Here is a 22957-nt window from a genome sequence, read left to right on the forward strand (position 1 = left end):
GTGTACTTAAAAATACCATGAAGAAGGATAGACAGAGTGTTTACAGGAAAAGAGACACAAAATCTGCTGGTAAAGCCACAGGGAACTTTTCCCTCTTTCTGCCTTCCCAAAAAGGAAAAAAAAAAAAAAAGGGGGGGGTGAAAAAGTTGTTGATTATACTTGAAGGACACAGGGACACTTCTAGCTCCTGATACAGTCCCTCACTTCTGTTTTCTCCCAGGACAAGATAACACTGAAGAATAAATGACATCACTGAACCCCAGGTATGGCTGTTGGAGAAAAAGGGGCTGCTCTGAGCCCCTGAAAGGCTCCTTACATTTCTTTCATTACATGTGCCAGAGTAAACTGACTTCTCTTTACGTAGTCAAAGCAACCCCTTGCTCTTCTTCTTGTCTACGGTCTGACCAACATTTATTAGTGGTGTTCTTCTCATCTCTTCTCATCTCATCTGCCCAGACAGCCCCAAAAGTATATGATTGAGTGTATGAGTTACTTTCCACAAAAAGGTAGGAGAGAGCGTTTTATGTTTATTAAAATACTCTCATAGTGATAACATGTGGATACATTCTTTCGAATTAAGGTTCTGCTACACTGTAAAACCAATGGATAAAATCAAGCAGAGCCTTGTTATTTCTAACACGTACTTCCTAACTTGAAATCAAACTATGGTGGTTTCTTTTTTCATTTCATGTATTTAATAACCTTCTACTGGGGCCTTTACCTACATGTGCCAGAGCCAAAGTGCTCAGATATCCTACATGCCTTCAGGTTATAGGCCTTCAAGTATAGGTCTTGAGGTTACTTTAAATCTTCCTTGGAAAAGCCATGATGCAGTATAACTGCCAATTGTACAGACAATATGTAAACAGGCAACAGAAGAGGATGTCTGTGAGGATGAGGACACCTGGTATGACATTGAATCCAAGTCAAAGATACGAAATAGCTAATAGCAAACTGGTAGCTAAGATATTTGCATATAAATGTTTTTTAAAGATTATTATTGGATAAATTATTCAGTATGATTAATCAAGTTCAGAGTACTGTGTTGGCTAATTAGCAGGTAATTAATATGTGAAGTTTTGAAACAAAGCCCTGTATCATTTCTAATTATCGTGGTGTCCTCATGAGAAATAATTGCAGGACATGGTCAAGAAGAAACAGCACCTCTTAGCTGTTCTTAGGCATGTCAGTTGTACCTCATTACACTTTTCCTCATAATTAATGACCTTTATAGAGGCAAGAGCAACAGTTATAAAAAGACAAACAAACAACAAACTCCAAAGGACATAACATTTATATGGCAGGATGCCACCAATGGACACATGAGTTTCAGAGGAAGGAGGGAGATGCAGTGCTTAGGGGGTACCCCACTAATGTCCCTGTTTCCATGATCCCATGAGGTGCCACAAGGGTCACAGAAGAGCAGTTTGCTACATCTCTTGTTCATGGGCATGATTTTGACAAGTAACAGAGTCACAAGGTCCCAATTATCATTTTCATCAATTGCAGTTCTCTCTTTTCTGACCTACTGCAAGCAGAACTTGTGGGTTTGATTTCCAAAAGTAGGAAACAGCCCAAAAACTCCTTAAAAAAACACAGTGTCATCTCTATGGGCTCAAGGTATACTGAGGGACAGGACAAGTACGCCATGTCACAAGGCAGAAGTTGGGAGACTGTTTTCAATTTTGTTTTGCTTTTTTTGTTTGTTTTCCTGAAAAGCAGCTCTTAAGGTTACTTTCACTTTACTTTGAAAATCAGATAGAAGCACTAAATTAAATCTGAGTTTTGCTAAAACTTCCATTTCGCCTGTACCATTAAATCTATTAAACACCATTAGATGGCAGTTTTGTTACAGTGCTGACAAATTCACATAAATCTGAAGGGTCATATGTGTAGTTTCCTGCAGGCTGAAAACACAATTCCTAATCTCCTAACTGCCACAGACTTTAGAGTTTATATTGTATTAAACAGGCAAAAATGAACAAGTGGAACCATTAGCTGTTCTCGTAAGGCAGTTGCTTGTCAAATGCAATTCCACGCAGATTGTTAAAAATGACAGGTCAGAGTCGTTTCCCAGGACAGAGAAAAAGGGAGAATAGGAAAATACAATGGATAAGTCAGTAGAAGTTCCAGTGAACAGTATGTTAGCCTTAATTCCCCTACATACTTCACTCTAACCCATTACCTGTGTTTTGGCACCAGTACTGTATAAAAGTGCCGTCCGTCCCATCGCTGCAGCACTTGGTATGCAAAAGAAAAATGAAGGAATCACGTTGCTGAGGCCATGAGCCAAAAATTCCTGCAAAGTTTTTAAATAAAATATGGGTTTTTTTCCTATTGTTCGGTCATTTCAACCCTTCTTGCCAACAAAGGAGTCCCCAATGTAAATATTAACAATGACAATGGATGGCCATAGTTTTCAGGGAAAAAAAAATCACATATATACATGATAAAAGATGTCCTAACATAATATATCTTCTAACATATCGGAACCAAGTTGAATGATAGAGCTGCTGAACCAGATTCATCAAAAGGAAGAGGCACATTTTGTTCAAAGAATAAATGGTATTGCTAAGTTTGGAAGATGAAATTCAGCCAAAATATTTACATCTTGATCCACATCTGCTTTTTAACAGGCCAGAGTCTCAAATAGTGGGATCTGGACTGTGCCCAGGTTGTTTCTGGCTTATAACTCTATTCGAAGAAGACAGCCAGTGATTTTTTTTTTTCTTTTGAGCATGCTTTAGTGAAAGTGAAGTATGGTGGCAATACTATCCGTATGCTGTCTTTCTTTACAAATATATTTGGTGTTTATTCAGAGTCAAAACGCAGACACATCTGAACAGAAAGAAAAAAAAAGAAAAAGTGGGGAAGCCACCTTGTATCTGCAACCTGAGCTGAACAACGTTTTCTAAGCAAGGGCCCTAGCCTGGTTGCCCAGAATATAAGCAGCTCATTCATCTCCTGAGGTCAATGTCCAAGACAAGACGTCAGTACTGCTAGAAGTGCTTAGGACACAAATGGTATTGTATCCAGCCAGGGCAACACCTCATCATAACATTGGCTTCAGAGCACAGGAGAGCACCTTAAAGTTCCCCAGATATCCCTGCACATCCACATGCCACCAGGCAGACTCCCGTGCCTGGCCCCTGAATGCAACACAGCTGCACCAGCCCGCTGCCATTAGTAATCTCTGTTCTCATGGAGGTTTTGCTCTTTTGCTCCATTATTTGATGCAGGTATACATGTAGTTTCCAACACCTTGGTAATTAAGCTGTGCAGGCTATAAGTTTTCCAAAGGTGCAGAAAGACATGCAGATCGCAGTACTGCATTTAGCACCCTTGAGACAATGCAACATTTTGCCCCAAAGCCTGGTCTGTATTAAGCTCAAAACATTTTCCCTCTACTACATAGAAAACATGACTCTGAAGCATCAACAGAAATTCATGACCAAATATATTCAGTCTGAAAAGTATCTGAGAAACATGAGTAGACAAGAACATTACCACCATATTTTCCAATGACATAAGAGTTGTAAACTGATGTAGCAAGACTGACCTGTCTAGCTAGGGTGTTCAGAGACCTCCAGCTGCAAAACTAACTGTTCTTCTTTCAACCTTACATCATTTATCCCAAATCACTTAAGACAAAGGCGGGGGCAGCATTTTCATCACACAGCACTATTGCCAGTTATCTAAAATTGAGCATTCCTTACAACAGTGCTTGAATTATTGACTCAATAGATTTCCAGTTAGCTTGGTGTTACCCACCCACCACGACCAGTGGTGGGGTAGTACAGAAAGTAACGTACCACTTTTGTTTCAGCGTGGCCACTGTAATGTGGAACTCTGTACTCTCCTATGGCTGCAAATTTGGCAGCACTTTCTGAACTCACCCTGCTCCTTTTATACAAATAAACCTTTATTTCAAATGAGATTTCTACTTTGCATAACTTCATTTTATAAAATCAGGTATGTCCTGATGCTATAAGTATCTGGCTTATTTTTAGAACTACTTTGTTTCTTTAGTCAATGGTTGATTTAACATCTTAACTGGTCTCTAAGAGCTCAGCTGCCAGAGGAGAAGCTGTCCCATCTTAGAGCACTGGAAAACACATTAACACCCAAGTGCACCAAAGTATAAGATTATCCTGAAGGACGTGCTTCCCCAAAAGGAGCAGCTCAACCAAGTAGGGCATTCTGCAGAGCTGATGCGAACTAGATTCGGGTTTTACTGTAATCACTGGAAGGTCTCAGGATGCATATGGAACTTACCCTTTCCTACTGGATATCCATCTATAATATATTTCCAGAATGGCGAAGCAATTTCAAGGATTACTGAGGCTAAGGAGAAAGAATTTTACCTGGTTGTCATCCACAGTGTATTTGAACTTTTTAGCAGAGCCTTGGGCTAGAGCTAGTGACGCTACATAACCCACCAGTGCTACTCCAAAAGCTTCAGTGACTACTTCAGGCAGGACATTCATGGGTGGTGCTTTTGGTGACGGTAACCTACAAAAAATAAAGACAGTCCTTTTTGCAAAGCCTGGTACATAGCCTTGATATACCTTCGATTTATGAAAATAATAGAGAAACAATATTTCCGAGTACTCGTAATTTTTTAAATACTTGTGAAGTGACATTTTTTCAATAATTTAGATTAATAAAATCTCAGTTTGTGTGCAGGGGAGAATTTGTATGGGAATATAAAACTAATTCACATGGAGCCTTCCATTTGAAAACTTTGATTTGAGAAATTATGAAGGGATCCTTGCAAAATAACTCTCCCACTGAAAGATAAAATTAGCAAGCATTCTCTAATTTTCTTATACATGATATTCCTTACCAACCCTTAGAGTTTCAACATACCTTCCAATATCTAATCTAATTTCTCTTTCCATCCTATTATAGTGAATACATTTTTTTCCTTGTCTCCAAGGTCATGGAGAAAAGGTATCTCTATCTGCAGTCAGTGTGTTCTGTTCTAGAGTAAGCATATCTAAATCCTTCACTTTTCCTCAGAAATCACACTTTCTAAAATTACTACATAAGTGAGTGGAGAAGAACGAAGTGTAGTAATCTACAAACCTTATCTCATGGCAAGTCCTTTCTGCTACAATAACCCCTGGCAACCCTCAAAAAGCAGGTTGCAACAATCTTGTAGAGAATTCTCTGCCCTCCTGCTATACATCCATGAGCCATCATCACGTACTTAGTACCTGCTTTTTATTCCATAAAGTAAAAAAAAGCTATGAAAATGTACAAGAAAATCTGCATACAGGTATACCTTGTGAACATGGGGCTGAATTATGAGAGAGTATTTGAGGAGGCTGGAAATTAACATAATAGATTTTTGCCATTTCTTATTTCAGAAAACTACTTTGACCTCTTCAGAGACTGTTCTCAGAAGTAAACATATTTAAAAGCCACAAGCTAATAAAAAACACATTACCCATCAGGAATATGTCCCACAACTTCTAGCCCATAGACGTATTCCATGTCAGCATAGTAGCAGGCAACGGATGTAGCAATTATCTGTTGATTCAATACAGAATAAAATGTTATATTTCTATTGCTTTTAGCTTCTCACATGGTCTCTATTATTGCCATACATAAACACATGACAGTGTTCATACAATTTCTTCTTACGTCAATCCATTAAGACAGGGAAGTATATTCCACAAATTTTTGCAAATGTGAAGTACCGACAAAATAAACTAAGATCTGCTTATTTGCTTAATCCTTAAAGTAGGGATTTACAATGAATAGCTAATTGCAATTTAGTCCGTGCCATGTGAAAGGAAAACTGTAAGGAAAATCACAGAAAGCAATAGCATAGATATTTAACTTCGTAGCACATAAATAACAAGCAACATCTGAGCCACAACTCAGTAGCATAAGCCTTGCTCGGAGTTTCAATGTGCGAGCTACTTTTCATTTTCCATATCAAACTTCTTACACTTTAACATTCTAGAGTTCATTTTCTTGTTATTGTGTAAAAACTTGTAAACACATGAAAAATACTATACAAATTGGGAGCATATGCCACTTCTTTCTTAATTGTTTAGCCAAACTGTTTCCTGTTCTTACATTTAACATACAGCCATGAAAAGTAGCTATTCATATAATAGGTGGCAGGTGTGGCTGTGGGTAACTATAGACAACACAGTAAACTGTAACAGATTAGTTGTACCACTGAAAGCTTTGTGAAGCAAAAAGTCTGATTTTGTACTTACCAAAAGTAGATCAATGGGAAGAACAACTTTAATGTTTCTCTGAAATTTCTCATTCAGTTCTTTAACAAGAACAAGCACCACAATGCTCAGCAAGGAGAGGAGTAAAGTCTCCAGCTGAACTGATCCAATATTCTCAAATATGTAGGCATAAATCTACAGTGAGCAACAAATAAAAATCACAGATTAAAAAATATGTCATTCTGGGTCACAGTCTGTGACATATTCTCTGCAGCTTCAAACGATTCAAAGTATCCATGAGAGCTGAATCAATACTGCAGGAGATGAGCCACCTGACAAGCTGGCCTTAATTTAAGCTTTTGCAAGGAAGAAAATCATCAATTTATGATTGCTAAAACATAATGGGCATTTGAAAACTCAAAAATATGTGGAAAATATTTATATAGATGTATTCACACATTTCTTTTTTTAGAAGCAAACAAGAAAATTCCAGTAAATACAATGTGTATGTTTTTCATATTCAGTCTCATTAAATTCAGTGAGATAAATGAGTGTTGCACAAAAATGTTGAGAGATGCTTACATGTACAAAGATTTATCTTCAGTGTCCTCAGTACATAACATCCATCAATTCTAATAGTAAAAGTTATTTCTGAGGAAGAATTTTAAAAATCAGAAAGGGGGAAGGAGAAGGAGACAGAGGAAGAACAAAAAGGGAAAGAAAATGCAGTAGTGGCTGGATGAGAAGAGAAGCAACAGGAATCTTCCTAGCTGCACATGTTCTTCAGGGCATCCTCTCCAGTGCACAAGGTGACCCATCCAAATATTTTTTCCAGAGTAACTGCATCTCCCCAGCAGGGCGCACTCAGTCTTGCTGTTGGTTGCTCTTTCCCATTACAGAGTGCTTCATGGAACACGATTTGATCAGGCCCAAACACTGCAAACACTCATTAGCTGTCAGGCTTCATGTACACGTGTTATTGGCTATTTAAATAACCTCCTAAGTCCTGTTTCTTTCCCTAGCATAAACTTACAAGTTAAAAGCTGCAAAGCAAGATGTAAAAAGAGTGAAGGGCAAGACAGGTGATTCACACATCAGTGTCAAGTGTTTTCCAGGGAAAACTCTGCATGGCTAGGTACAGAAATTGCTGGTGCAAGGCTGTAAGGGATGGGCGCACTGGACCACAAGGTTCAAAGTCCTGCTGTGGCAGACTCTGGCTATATCACTGCAAGTGAGAGTCAGACTGCAGTGTTAAAAAGAAGACCAGAGCAGTGCTATGGAGCTGCAAATGGGAGGCACTCGACTTTTCAAAAGTTAAGGTGTGCAACATGCTGTAAAACATGGTTAGAAAATTATAGTTGGGACTATGATGAAGAAAGGCAATATGGTGCTAAATATAAGGAACAAATAGAACAGAAATATGGAATAGGCATAGAATGACCAGTGGTGATGAGCAGCAGGGATCTCTGATGATGAATACAATGTTGTAAGTAACAGACTCAGGTGAACGCTCTTGACTTCATACAGCACAGATGGCACAGTGAACTGTAATGTCAGTTCCACTCTGAATTTAAGGGTCCAGAAAATGAGACATAAAACAGCATGATAACAGATTAACAGAAAGTAGTGAAAAATTTTACAAGTTTACTGGAATGGTTAGAAGGGCTTCAGAAAGTTAGAGGGAACTTCTGTCCCAATGAACAAAGAAATAATCCGATCCTTATCGCAAGTTATTTTCAGGCCTCATAAATAAAAGCAATAGTCTATTGCCTGGATCAACAAGATGAATGCAAATGAATATAATACACATGCTTATTACAGCTGCAGGGAGGGGCAGAAAAACAGGTTTGGTTCAGTCCCTCGAATTCTGCATTTATATTCTGTGAACTATTGTGTAGCTGACATGTAAACCACAGAGAGAACAAAAAGTTAAAATCCAGGATGCAGATTTAGACTGCATCACAACTTCTTTTTAAACCATAACATTAAGAATAATAAAATCAAGCAAAGTAAGTAAATAACTTTCTCTGGCAACATCTAAGAAGACCACTAAAATAAATGAAAAGTTACACTTGTAGTTTTGTAGTTTTATCAAAAAAAGATTAAGAATTTTCTGCCTCAGAGAACCTATTCTCAAATACATGTATAATGCTAACAAGGTTTGACAATTTGGAGCTTAAATACATATATTTATATTGGACAGGAAAAAGTACTAGAAAAAATTATCTTAGGAAAGAACCCTGTTCCAGCAGAAAGGTGGTCAAGAGGATGATAACATTTTTTGCCACTGTTCTGATTCTGTCACTCCTTGAAGAGATGATACTCATTTTGAAGAATGAGTAAATTAAAATAACTTCCCAATTTTTCCTCTCTCATCTTTTCTAATAATATTTTCATAATCTATAAGGGGAAAAAAATAGTTACAGAAAAAGAGACAAAATGTAATTTTCCTCACAAAGAGGAAAAATTAGTCCAGTCCTTTGAAATTTAGCCCTTGGTCTTTTGGTTAAGGATGCACAGCATAACTCAACACAAGTGTTTGTCAGAAGTCAGGAAAACATTTTAAAATCAACTTGTTAAATAATATGATCTATATATGTCATAAATCTAAAGAATGTTAATCAAACCACAGTTTTTAACCACTTATTGCCCCACAGTAATCAGACAATATGTGGATTGTGTCTTGTGTGGCTTGGGACTAGTCTCTGTACCCAGAATTTTCCTAGAACGTGTTTTCAAGAGAGCACTGGACTTGGTTCAGTGCCTAAGCACAACCTGTGATTAATTAGGACAAAAGGAGGCAATCTGGAAAACTCTCTTGCAAACTGTGCCCACAAACTCAGCAAAGGCTGAGAAGGGAAGAAATTGATTGATTCCTAACTGTCAAAGGCAAAGAGGTATGGGATTGTTCTGAAGTGTCTATTGAAGAGTCGGCATTAGCTACTTGTGTTAATGGTGTTTAATTTCATTTCCCTAGGCAAAGTGAGACGTAAGATTGGGTGAATAAATATAATTTTAATGAAGGATTACAAATAAATATACATAAGCTTTTAGATTTTCTGTCTTTACAAATTGGCTAAAAAAGAAGCTTTCATTTAATCTTTAAAATACATAGCCAAATCTTGTAGACCTTTGTCACAACTTTTTCAGATTTTGCAACAAACAGTTTGTATGAACCACTCAGTGTATTCTTTGCTGTTTTTCTTCAAATTGTAGCCTTCAGTATGTTGTCTATATCAGCCAATAAATGAAAAAGAAAAGGATTACAAATGCTTCATAATTTGTAGTGGTTCGATAGCACTGACAGTCTTGTGTTAAAAGTGTCTGTAATACACTGAAATAACTACACAGTAATACATAAATATTAAATCAATTACTACATCAAACTAAAGAGCTTCCATTGACCAGTCTGTTCCCGGATACTCATTCTTTCTCTGAAAACCTAAAAACACCCATTTCATAGACTAACAAAGCCAGGAGACCGTTTCACAAAGCACTCACAGGCTCTTCAGAGAAAAAAAAAGAGCATGTGGCTCCTAACAAAAATGTGCTTAACATATACTATAACTATCTCTCTACACTATATAGTACACAAGTTATACTGTCCAGTCAGTCACTGTACTCATCTGAGGTGAAAGTGTAAATCCTAAGTGTAAGCACCTAAAGCTCAAGCTTGTAATAACACTGACGTTTGATTCAAAAGAAATATTCATAAATATTTTCATCACAAACATAATTATGAATCCAGTATTTTACGTAGTTTGATGCTACGCTTACTGAAATAATTTTAAAATTCTGTAGCACAATTTAGATTGATATTGGAGCGTATGAAGAAATTTTTTGTGTTGGTATATATTTAACAAAATTTTTAAATACAGCAATAATATATTAATTGAGCTGTTTGTCTCTTGTTTTTTATTTTTATTGTTTTGTATAAATATTTTTAATGTAAATGATCTGATAATATTATGAGGAATCAATGAATATTTTGGCAATGTAAATTTGCACATAAGTGAAAAAACGATATTCTAACGTTTCACATACATATAAATAGACACTGAATGTCCCTGTTCTCATGGGAAATGAATGGCTTTGATTTCCACTATATTTTCACATACTTCCATAGAGTAATAATGAACATTGTAATGGTTTATCTTCTAGAAAGAATTTGTATTCTGATATAATAATGAAATCCTCTGAGTTCTCTTTTTTTTTTTTTAAGGTACGTATGAAAACCCCAAAGATTCATTATAAAATTAGTATAGAGGCTGAAGCAAACAAAACATTTAAAAGACCTTATTAGTTATAACACTTAATACAGCTTAACAATAGATGACCTCATTACATTTTCAAAAATGTTTCATTCTGATTTTTGCTAGACAAATACAATACATTGTAGGAAAAACGTACAGGCAACTATCATGGATGGTATAGGGAACAAACTGGGGGAAAGAAATAAAGGTCTGATAGTGGGAACATGTATGTTTTCTTCAGCTAGGTGCAGCAGCACTGCAAGGATTTTGCAACAGACTTGCAACACAACCACAAAAGACCCCATTTTGCAAAGTGGTATTGTTCTGTCGCAGGAGTATCTTTTGTAGTGCTGCATTTTCTCAGAAACTTGTGGAAGGATAAATATATCTACATATGGATAAATATATCTACATATGGATAAAGGGCAAATATATATATATGTTTTTATGTTTTCAGATACTACATAAAACTTGATGACACTTTCTTTGTCCCTTGTAAAAATTAGTTCTTTACAGGTAGTCCTTCCTCACTGTTGTTCTTCTTCACTTTCATCTTACCATTTCCATTTATACAATTCTGATCAATGTTCCAATGTGCAGCTCAAGCGAAGTGTTACAAACCATGTACAGGGAAAATGAAATTTAATAAATTACATAAACTATGTGTAAACACAAAACTCCCATAGGCTCAACACCACTGTAGCAGATTTGTTCTCCATATGCAAACTTTATTTTTACACATTTAATCATGATCTCACTTGCTATAAAGAATCCATTTCATTGGCCTTCTATACTTTCAATCCTCCTATCACACTTTATTAAACATTCTTATTCTTGTTTTGCCAACCCAAAGGCTGCCTGAAGCAAAGCAATTGGCTTTGTGAGTGGGAGGTGTTTTGGAGTGGAAAAAGAATAAAAGCAAATATACCAGTTGTTAGGTCTCAAGCATTTGCAATAAAGAGCACACGTTCGGAGACACATGACAAATTTGCCTTTCACTCTCTGGTTACCTGTGCACACTAACATGTATCTGATTAGTATAATTTTCCTATAAAACTACCACCACATTAAAAAAAAAAAAGAAGTTAAAATTTGTGATCATGACTGAGATACTGGACCTTCTTAAAGTAATCCATAAGTCTGGTCAGCTATCAGAAACTTACTTGTATTGTAAAATTGTCCATTCTAAATATAAAGACATTTTATTTTTCTATTAAGTTGTACAGAGAATTTTTTTGTTTGTTCATTTGTTTTCACACAATTCTACAGAGCAATTCTGAACCTCAAAAAAAAAAATTTCATTTGGAAGATGTTCAAAGGGAGTTGATTTCAAAAGTGAAATGAAGGGCAAGGAACTTATTTCAGATACATTAAAAAATACAAGGGATAAGGGAATAGATTTCTTTCAAAGCATTTGAATGACCTCATTTATGATATCATCAGCACACCACCATGGAAACACTTCTTCGTGTCACTGCTGTTCTTTATTATTGCTCATAATGTATGTTCTGATTATGTCTTGGCTCTGGTATTTAAGACCAGTCGTCTCTACAAGTTGACAGTATTCCTATGTGTAAGTATAGTCTCCATGGAAACACCATGGAAAAGAGGCTAGTCACATTTTATATTAAGTGGTATTTATGAAAAGATTTTTAAAGAATTAAAAAATATTTTAATATATGATGAATCATTTGTAACAGTCTCACAACTGTCTATGACACTTTTAGTTACATATTTACAAGGCAAACTACTCATGTTTATTACATGCCCCTAATTCTCATTAATAAATTGGTCCTGTAAAAAAACTTACCAATGGATTATCCATATGAAATTCGGTCAAATTTATAAAATAACATAAAATAACATTCTAAAGCGACATCATCTTATCACAAAGTTCACAATAACACATTTCCCAAAATAATAAGAAAAAATAGAGAGCAGAGCAGTGCAAGAAAATACAGTGGCTAACCAGATGAAGCCTAACTTCATCATTAATTGCTATCAGTGCAATGTAAATATCACCTCAGCAAGTAAATTAAGCTTTATTTTGAGCAAAATATCATTTTGACAGATACTGTTGTAATACTACTAATGCTTCTGCCAAGAGATTATGCTCAAAGCACCTAAACTAAGGGTTTGCTGGAATAAGTTACCTTAAAGAATATGTTCTCTCTTATATGCAATAAGATTATACAACTTTGCCCTTTAAGGTTTCAGCCAACAATATCTACTTTCCAAAGGGAGCGACCACGACGCTATATGAAAAAGCTGTGTGAATTTTATAAAAATTACCTTAAAGCTATATACTTGCTGTGTTTATAGCAAAGTAAGACCACATCATAAAGCAGTAGGGTAGTTTTGACACGGCAGATCCACAAACCATGGGTCATGTTCCTTTTACCACAATGATCATCAGGTTTTGTTCAGCAAAATATGAAGAAAATATGTTGAGAATGAGATTTGGAATATATAATGCTATATCCTTCTCACATGCTGGTACAGAAAGAGTTAACCCTCCCTGTACAAGTGTGTAATTGCTTAGGTTAAGGAATGGAATTACTGATGGTGTAATGCACATATCTTAAATTGATTACTGTATCCTTTCAAAATAAGACCCATTCCTGCTGAATCTTCATCAGGTTTTCCTAGCCTCTTCTTACAAACAGACAGAGTGAGATGAAGATTTTGGTAGTACATCTTTGGTTCACTTACACACATCCATAAGAAATTTCTTACACTTATATATAGCCAAATAGTGCAATTATTTAAGAAAATGTTGGGTAATGGAATAAATCATCTCTTTTACTGAACTCACATGAAAAAAGCCCAGTGGTCCCGATATATATGGCATTTTCATTCCCAGCAGATACTTCACTTGGGAAGTCACAACGTGTGTAGCTGCTCCTGTTGTCATCGCGCTTATCACTGGTTCTGTTAACAAGAAGGTGGCACTACCCAATTGCAGCATAAACATCGCTACCTAAAAGACAAAGGTATGTGTATCAGCAATTATGCAGGTTCCTGGTGACAGGACAATGAGTGAGGGTCCTTTTAATAAACTGTAAGATAAGTGAGATAAAGATGAAAAGCAGAAGTCCTTTGGGCCTGGAGCACAAGTCTGATGAGGAGCGGCTGAGGGAGCTGGGGTTGTTTAGCCTGGAGAAAAGGAGTCTGAGAGGAGACCTTATCGCTGTCTACAACTACCTGAAAGGAGGTTGTAGGATGGAGGGTGTTGGTCTCTTATTCCAAGTAGCAAGTGATAGGTCAAGAAGAAATTGCTTTAAGTTGTGCCAGGGGAGGTTTAGATTGGATATTAAGAAGAAATTTTTCACGGAAAGGGTTGTCAGGCATTGGAACAGGCTGCCCAGGGCAGTGGTGGAGTCACCATCCCTGGATGTGTTTAAAAGGCATTTAGATGAGGTTCTTAGGGACATGGTTTGGTGCTAGATTTAGGTTAGGTTATCGTTGGACTTGATGATCCTGAGGGTCTCTTCCAACTGAAATGATTCTATGATTCTATGAAGGATGCGTCTAGCTGAAAGTGGAACCCACTGAAGCCCTGAAGCAGGCTCAGGGAAACTGTCTGCATGCAATGCTTATTATTCTCTCCTGTTCAAATACATGAGCACAATAAACACCATACTCCTTCCTATTCCACTGATATTTGCCCTGAGTAAAAGGGCTGTATCTTGGTCCAGTTTACCGATTGCCAATTTGATTATATCAGGATTCCAACCTTAGTGATTTCAACAGTTACCAAATTTATTAGGTGCTAAGCTACAAGGATATGAGTCTCATGGTGAAAGCCCCATCCTCCTGTGGAGCTCAGCCCTGTCCTGCCCCAGGTTTCTGTGCCATCAGTTTTCCCTTCCCACCCAGTCACACAACTGCTTTGCTCCTCCCGTGGACCCTTTGCCTCCTGATATCTCAGTGACCCCATGCATATGTTTAAATATACCATGACACTTGGTGCTTTCATGCTACATTATTGTAACAGCAAATTCATCGAGTATTGCCAGTCCACTACCTCTAGTTATAGTACATCAGCTTCATACACTGAGGTCTCTGGTTTGCAGGTATTCCAGTAAGGGAGCTCCAGAGGTTGCCTCAGATGATGGAGGATATAAAAATACTGATGTTCTTTACAGAGAAACAAGGATGTTTCTGCAGTTATGTGTTCTGTTTGAACAAAATTTATAAACTTATATTAAAAGGAAACTCTTTTAAAGACATTTAAAATCTGCATTCTGTATATCTGAGAAATACTTGAACTAACTTAAAGTAGAATATGAGTATATAATCAGAAATTCTAACACAGGAAGAGAAATTCAACACCCAATTTCATAAACACAATTCCATATACAAACTGGATTTCTCTGTTAGAAGAAAAAGTAGACTTTGGCTCAGCTATATTTGACCTTGAAGACTATTTCAGCATTTTTGCAACTTTTACAGAACTTATTTCAGTCTATGGACATATAATGAAAAAATAATATTTCTCTCTAATTAAGGAATCTAGACTACATCTGAATCTACCAATACTGTAGATACATTATAGGAATATAGGACAAGTATCCAAAGTATTATTCTGTACTACTGTGCTTTCTCCCCTTATGCCAGACTGCAATCACACTTTTCCTCTGAAGAAAGAGATTTGACAGCCTTTAGTTCTTTGAGCAAGGTTGTTATGCACCTGTAGATACTATTGTGGTTAGCATAACACTTAATTCTTTTCTGATCCGTATTAAGATATTAAGTTACATTTAAATCATATCCCATTACGATGAGTTCTGAAGATTCAATAGATAAAAAAGCAGTTTCTTACTTCTATAATCTCTTGCATTTACTATTCTCCTGCCTGAAAAAGTTACATGCTCTTGGCACGGTGTTGTTTGTTACAATGCTTTCTAAGAGGACTATTTTGTGTTTACCATACTGAATATCATCCATCCTGAATATCTCACAGTCTCTTTTGCTTTATTTTGTTTTGTTCTGAGGCTAAAAGAATAATTTTCAAACGCTATCAACGTTTATGCCTAAACGCCATTTACTTTTTCAGCATAAATCTGACCTGTATTCAGCAAGCTACAGGTTCAATAGCACAAAAGAAACAAAAATACCCAAGTGAGTGGCTTTTAATTTACCACAGAAACCTCTAGTGAGCAATTCCCTCTTCCATTTGAGAGATTAAATCTGAGATTTTTTTCTCAATTTCCCACTAATAGCATGTGAATGGCTCTGCACTACAATCAGCATATTGATTGCCATTCAATATTAGACCCCAGTAATGATAATTACCATTATACCCTCAGTGAGCAGTAATTTATTTAGTCAGGCCTAAAATCAATAATTACTAACTTCAGATATTTTGTTTAGCTGTTTGTTCTAACAGTGTGCCTATTCATGTACTTAAACAATGTTCATGGTAGTGAAGTTCAATAGGAAACAAATTCTCCATTCCCTGGAGAATTCTGGTTTGTCTTCTAAGATCAGTTTCTATTGTATGGATATGACATTTCTAACTGTGTAACGGCTGAGTTTCCAGAGAATGAGATGAGCGTTTATTTAGCTGTGGATTCAAAACCACAGAGACAATACTTTGAAGTACATAATATCACAGAGAAACACCAGTTAATATTAGCATTTCAAAGAAAGTTATTACGGTGAATTAGGGGGAGATGGTGTCATGACTACAGAACTTAGCAACTTCAGCATCACTCTCATATTTGCTTTTTTTTTAACTGTAATTTTTTACTTTAAATCTTCAGTGTTTGTGGAGGTCGTGACCTTGCTCCACAGGTAGTAACTAAAAGGTCACATTTCAAACATACTTTTTACTGCTTATGTAAAATATATCCAAACCATGAGTATGGTTTGGGGTAGACAACTTCTGCAGTCACTCAGGTAAACAAGCAGCAGCCTGTGCTGGTCCCCCATCTGTCGCTGCAGAAGGGAGCTCAGGACTTCCAGAAACAATGGCAATGCTACATCAGCATGTACATCCTACTCTTTATTGACATTGTAGTTAAATAAATATAATGTGCATCTATATGTCTTCCATGGTGAAGTTCTAACAATGAAGTAACCAGAACAGAAAACATCAGGAAGGCGGGTGTAATTTTCAGCATAAGCTGGTATGGGAAATTCCTGCTGTCCTTGCAACATGAGCAATGTACATAAACTGCTTAGATAAAAATGGGGCAAAAAGTTGCTTTGAAGTAAGCTTCCCAAATCTATTAGTGTGTGAGTTTCTTTGACAGATATATTTAATATTTGCAGCATTTATACAGGCCCAGGTCAACTCTCCAATTAAATCCACCATGCTTGGGAACAGACACACAGTTCACAGCTTGGCAGCCACTGCTTTTCAGCATAAACACCATTTGAAAGTAAGCTGAGCTGACAGCACGATTGCATCACATTGTATTACATCATAAAACCTTTTACCCGCTAAGCAATAACCTGTAGAAAGTTCAATATTCTTAAAGAAATTTCTACCATCTATTTTATTCTTGCTGTGGTCATGATATAGATTTCTTATATTATTTTTTGGTATATTGTAGTATTTTTCTTCCTTCTTGATGCAGAAAAACTGCAGGGAAAACTGAAGTCAGAACAGCAAAAAACATAAAGTACAAAAAAATGCCAAAGGTAAATAACTTTTGATTATTTGTACTAATACCAGGTTTTTCCTACACTGTAAAAGCAACAGAATTTTCACGTATTTTAGGGCTTGAAGAATATTTTAGAGAGAGAACAATCACACTAGAAAAAGTGGTTTAAGAGGTACATGACTATAGTTACTTTGTGCAGCTTTTTCAGTACACCATACTATGTTAAAAGGTTCATTAAGGAGTAACTTTCTTGAAATAAATTTTGCTTTCACCAGTTATACAGTCTTGGTTAAATTCATGTGAATGAAACCAGGAGCTGTCAGAGAAAGGAAAAAAAAACACAGGGGAAAGTGGGGGAAAGCGGCTGCTTTACTGAGCTAATGCACAGTAAAGGAGAAGAGATCACAGAAACAAAATATAAAAACAAGTGATGAGATGGAAGATATGGAAGGTGGGACTTCTGAAAAAAAAATATAGAAAAAAACTAAAATTGAGGATACAAGAATGATAATGCAAAGGGAACCTTACCTTGCAGCTGTCTTTACTGCTCCACAGTTTTACCCTGACATGTAGTACAGGAGAATGGGGATTTAGCCAAAAGAAGAGAAATGCGTAACTGCAAAAAGCAAAGCTCTCAATTTCATTAATTCAAGCCTTTTTGGTTCTTGTCCACTTTCAATACTTTCTTCCCATGACAATGTGCTCAGTGTATTATTGTCAAAATTCCACTCTCACTGTGTAGTCAATCTAACTTTATGGCCAGTAAAAATTTTTATCACGTAACGAGAACTTTGGAAATCATTACTCTCAATATTTCTCTCCACAGTAATCAAAATCATGTTACCTGCTGCATGAATTCAGTTTCTGAGAACGAATTTTAAACCACTCAAAACTCCATGTTCTGGAAAGTGCAGTTTTTTTTCACCATTAAACCAAACAAGAAGTGGTGATGCTCTTTCTGATCATTTGTGGCATGAGCTAAGAAGACAAGGTCAGCCACAGGAAATATCTCTTGGAAGGAAACAGTACGGACTGTGAGCCTCTCGTTTAGTATGTTGTGTTGGTTATCTCAAAATCAGAGGCTGCAAAAGTGAAGGCATCTATGGACCATCTGGAGAAAACAGACACGGACAGTTCAGACTGACTGAGTCACCAACTCAAAATTCTTCTTGGCCTATTTCAATGGACATTATAATGGGTAGATTTTGGTCCTCTGAATTACAGCTCTTAAGTTCATAGTGGGTGTTTTGAGAGTGTTTTGTAGCTTCTGATGGTGTGTGGAGTGAGCTTTACTCACTCCAGGACCTGCGAAATACATCTTTCTGGGATCCTTCTGGACTAACATATAGCATGCTGTACTGTAAATGTGGGAACCAGGACTCCCACCCAGCCTAGTTTTCCTTTTCAAGATGTAGAACATGATCCTGCAGAAGTTATTTCTACTGCGAAAGAAAAAAGAACTATTTTCCCAATTGTCACTGTGTAATAAAGACTCATGTTTATACTTCGTTAATAGCTATGTATAGCATAGAATAATGCACCACAATTTTCCCCACAGGGAAACAAAGCTTTGGACAAGAGTACTAACCTTACAAAAATACACTTTGTATTCAAATGTGCTCCTTCATTATTAAGCAAACTAATAATAGACCATGTAAATTTGTTCTCCAGATAATGAGAAACATTTTTTCTTTCCAATACTATACATCAACAGCTACTTACATATAAGTATTTAAAATATAGTAGCTGAAAAACTTATCAGTAAAAATGTAGAAGAGTGGAATGCAATAAACAGTCATTTCTCATTTAGAGAAGAGCAGCACAGCTAAAGCCTGTAGTACTGTGGTTCTGAAGAAAATACAACTTTGTTTGTTTGGGGTTTTGTTTTTGTTTTGGGGGGGGTGTTTTCATTAGTTTTGGTTTTGTTTGTTTGTTTTTTCTGAAAGAGAAGGAAAGAGAGCACCAGCAGCAGCTGAATATTACATTAGAGTTGACTGAATGTGGTTTTCATATTTCAAGACCCTAGGAGCATGTGTAGACAATTATTACATCTCAGCAAAGGAGCAGCAAATTCTTAAAACACATAAATTTCATCATTCATGAACATCAGATCAGACACATGGTCAGTTTTTTTCAGAGAAGTGAAAAAAAAAATGTATTACAAAAGTCATAGCTATCGCAAATGCAATGCATTAGTAGCATACAGAATATGTGTTCACCACTGACCTGAATGATTCCACCTAGAAATGAAACTGCTGCTGCAACTCCAATCCGCTGCATTTCAAATTCTGACAGGCTCAAAATTCCAGAATTATTGTTTGTAGTGAAATTAGCACTGGCTGAAGGAACAAGACGCTCGACTGCATTGGCAGATATTAAAGAAGTTAAGGCAAAAGTTCCTAGAAGAAGAGCCACATATTAGTCACCAATAATTCTATATCTGACTGTACTCATCACTCATAGTCTCTTTTTCAAAATTCATCCATTAGGAGTAAAAATGCCATTCTGTGCATTCCTGTCATGATAAGAACAATTTTTAAGTAAAATACCATTTGTACAGACAGATTAAATGTAATTTTTGTGTGAATACATTTAGACATGTTAACAAAAGAGGTTCAAACACAACAATTCACAATGATTTCAAGTTATCAAAAATGCTTTTAAGTCACCCTAGATGTGATGAAACAACTTTTCATTTGGGAATCCCAAATGTTCACCATTTGAATTCCTAGGGCAATTAATTCAAGCTATGTATACAGTTCCTAGCCCGTTGCAGTTACCAGATGTGTAGATGCAAAAACTCAAGAATTTATGCTCTAATAAACGCAGGCAGATTAAGAGATAAATATTTATTTGCTGAGAAGTAAAACAATTTTAATGACACACAAATAAGGATGATAATCCAGTTTTAAATCCACATGCACATTCATGCAGAGCTCTAAGAGCATAAGAGATGCTCTAATCTTGCATAGTACTTTCTTTCCAGCTGTGGCAATTTACAGTGTTACCCAGGGAAAGCACACAAGCCTGGCCATTTTCTGCAGGCCATTCCTCTCACAATCTGCCAACATCCATACCTGTTGTGTTAGGGAAGTACATTTTCATCTGGCCCTTCTAGATTTTGTTTATGGACTACTATTGATGAATTTGTCAAAGTTTTGTTTGTACCTGTTTGTATTTTCTGCCTCCACAATATCCTCTGGGAGCAGGTTCCAGAACTTCGCCATTTGCTGTAGTATTTTCTTTAATCGATATTTTTTATTTATTGTAAATTGATCTCTCACCAGTTTCACTGATGTCTCTTTATTTCTACTGTTGTAGGACCTGGTGAACACAGTTCTACCTTCATCTTGGCCTTCATAAATTAAACCTCGCAACTTCAATTCTTTAGGAACTTACCAGGGACACTTCTACCTTGAAAAATGGCCACTAAGTCCTACCTTTTGCTTCTTATCCTTTAACCTGCTAATAATTAATAGAAGGCCTTTTCTTCTATCACAAGGGCAACCTAGTTTCTTTAGTACTCTTCGGTGTGGAACCTTATCAGTAGCTGTTTGACCACTCTGATATCTCATATTCAAAGAGTTTCCTTTTTCCATGTGCTTACTAACACACAGTACTCTAGGAGGTTAGTGAGGTAGGATTTTCCTTTGCAGGAGTCATATTAATTCCTGTCCAACAAACTCTGATTATACATATTTTTCAGTATCCTTATTTTTATTATAGACAGGTCTGCATTTCCTAGGATTCCCTCCAGAGCCTTTCTGACAGTGAAATTGCTCACATTAGTAACTTGACAATCCTGTGGCCTTGTCACAAAATGTCCTGTTACATCTTTGTCAGAACGGTGTCCCACCAGTTTCCTTCCTAGCATCCTGATTTTGATGTGTTTAAAGAACCTTTAACTACCAGATTGATTATCCTCTCCATGGCATTCTTCAAATTCCTTCTTTTACCCTTCTAAACTTTCTGCACGTTTGACCTGCCACACTTCATAGCATTCCTGCTCACCTTATTTTGTCAAGTTTCCTATTTTACAAGTGCAAACTCTTACCTATGACAGTCCATTGTCCTGTTGAGTCATGAAGGGTTTTTTTAATCACATTTTGTTTTTTGAAACATGGTACTCCTTTTATCTGGGCCTGTAATACCTTTTTTTTCAAGCAATGCTCAGGATAGTTGTAGGCATTTTGCTTTTCAAGTTGTTCTTTTTTCTTTCAAATCTGTTCTCTCATTTTTGTTTAAAAATCAAAATAAAAACAAAACAAAACCAAAAAAAACCACATAAAATTGAATTTGAAAACAGTTTATGTAAAATTTTATCTGAAATGAAAGATTTATATGTGGTATTATGACAGATGAAGCTGTCTCAGGGGATTCTCCAAGGTAAAATATACCAAAAACAGACAAGAAAAAGTATAGCATTTAGTTGATCAGGTGAGTAATCTTTTAAAGTAAATCAACTGTCTCACGGAAGAGACATTTTAAAATGAGTAAAAGTTGACAGAACTGGCCATTGATGAATTTTCCATTTAATGATGACATGACTGACATCACTAACAAAGGACACTTCTATAACCCGTATATGTATGGAGAGCCCTGCTGACCTTACAGAATATGCTGGTAGGTGAAGAGGTTGTCACTAACGTACGTGAGGAATTACAGAGCATTTGGGGACACGAGGCAGGCAGTACAGCTCCAGTTCAGGCTGCACGCCATAATGTCTTAACCCAGGCTGGTGGGATGAGTACATGAGACATTTCTACTGAAAGGATCAACAACATATGTCACACACATTTATTGAAACAAAAATCTTCATGACTGCAAAAGCACTGCTTTGTTGCCTTTTTTTCTCAAGATTAAGTTCTGGAACAGACACCTGTGAAAGGAATAGGTTTCCGTGCCAAGGACTGTGCTTGAAGCTACAGCCATGGAGCTGTGAGACTCAGTAAATCATTCAATAAACCAGTAAATCATACAGTATACCTACCAAGGATATAACATCAGATTTAACAGCTTATACTTACTTATTTTATCATCTGTTTTCCTTACTGGAATTTATGTCAGGCAGATACTTATTTATCTACTTTCCTACACATGATCATATGATAGATTCTTGTCTTTATAATAATCTTACATCAATAAACTGCTGACAATACACTGCTAAATTACTCCATTTTGAAACAACTTTTTAATATAGATTAATGTTTTAATAAGTATCTATCTATACTTAAGATTCAAAATTATTTTCTTAATTCTAAATTTTCGCGTTTTTCAAATCTTCTGTGTTTTAATGTGAGCTGATTACATTCTATCACTTATTACGGCATAAGGTCACTAACAGCATCCCAGATCCTTCTTTCAGCTTTGCTTTAGTTCTAATATAATTTGCAACTCTTCAGCAATTTTTAATAATTTAACTGACTATTTTTGAACAAAAAAAAGGTGCTTAAAATACGTAGCTAACTTCTAACTAAAAGATTGCACACGCTCGAGTAGATATATGTGCACAATTAGATTCTTCAGAGTTCATTTTCTGTGTGATTGTCCAGAACCATCTTTCCTCCTTTCAGGAGTTTTTCTCCTCTACAAGGAAAACATATTCCTCCCTGCTTAAAATCTCTGACAACCACAGAGGCTGCTTCCCTCTACTCAGCCCTACTGTGCTTTACCAATGCACCTGTCTCATCCTTCCTGCAAACTTCAGAGGCCACCAACTTCCCACTTCTGCACACCAAAGAATTTGTGGTTCAATCTCATGAGTAGTATTTCCAGAAACCATAATTTGGTATCTTTGGAGTTAGAAACAGAGTATTCACCAACCTATTAGGAGATTAAAGACCTTCAATTCCTGCAGCCGTTGTTGGCTCTGCTGAGGGTAAACAAGTAACTCATA

The 22957-nt window shown here is 36.4% G+C and overlaps 1 protein-coding gene across 1 annotated transcript in view; it reads right to left on the bottom strand.

The window, feature by feature from the left end:
* Positions 1-22957, bottom strand: part of SLC26A7 (solute carrier family 26 member 7) — a 65700-nt gene that overhangs the window by 24990 nt on the left and 17753 nt on the right. Inside the window, exons 3-8 of the mRNA XM_065831997.2 lie at positions 19288-19460; positions 13263-13427; positions 6237-6389; positions 5453-5535; positions 4365-4512; positions 2186-2299 (exon numbers count right to left, since the gene is read on the bottom strand). Of these exons, the coding sequence (XP_065688069.2) occupies positions 2186-2299; positions 4365-4512; positions 5453-5535; positions 6237-6389; positions 13263-13427; positions 19288-19460 (836 nt within the window). The remainder of the gene's footprint in view (positions 1-2185; positions 2300-4364; positions 4513-5452; positions 5536-6236; positions 6390-13262; positions 13428-19287; positions 19461-22957) is intronic.

Source organism: Patagioenas fasciata, chromosome 2 (assembly GCF_037038585.1).
Source record: "Patagioenas fasciata isolate bPatFas1 chromosome 2, bPatFas1.hap1, whole genome shotgun sequence".
Taxonomy (NCBI): Eukaryota; Metazoa; Chordata; class Aves; order Columbiformes; family Columbidae; genus Patagioenas; species Patagioenas fasciata.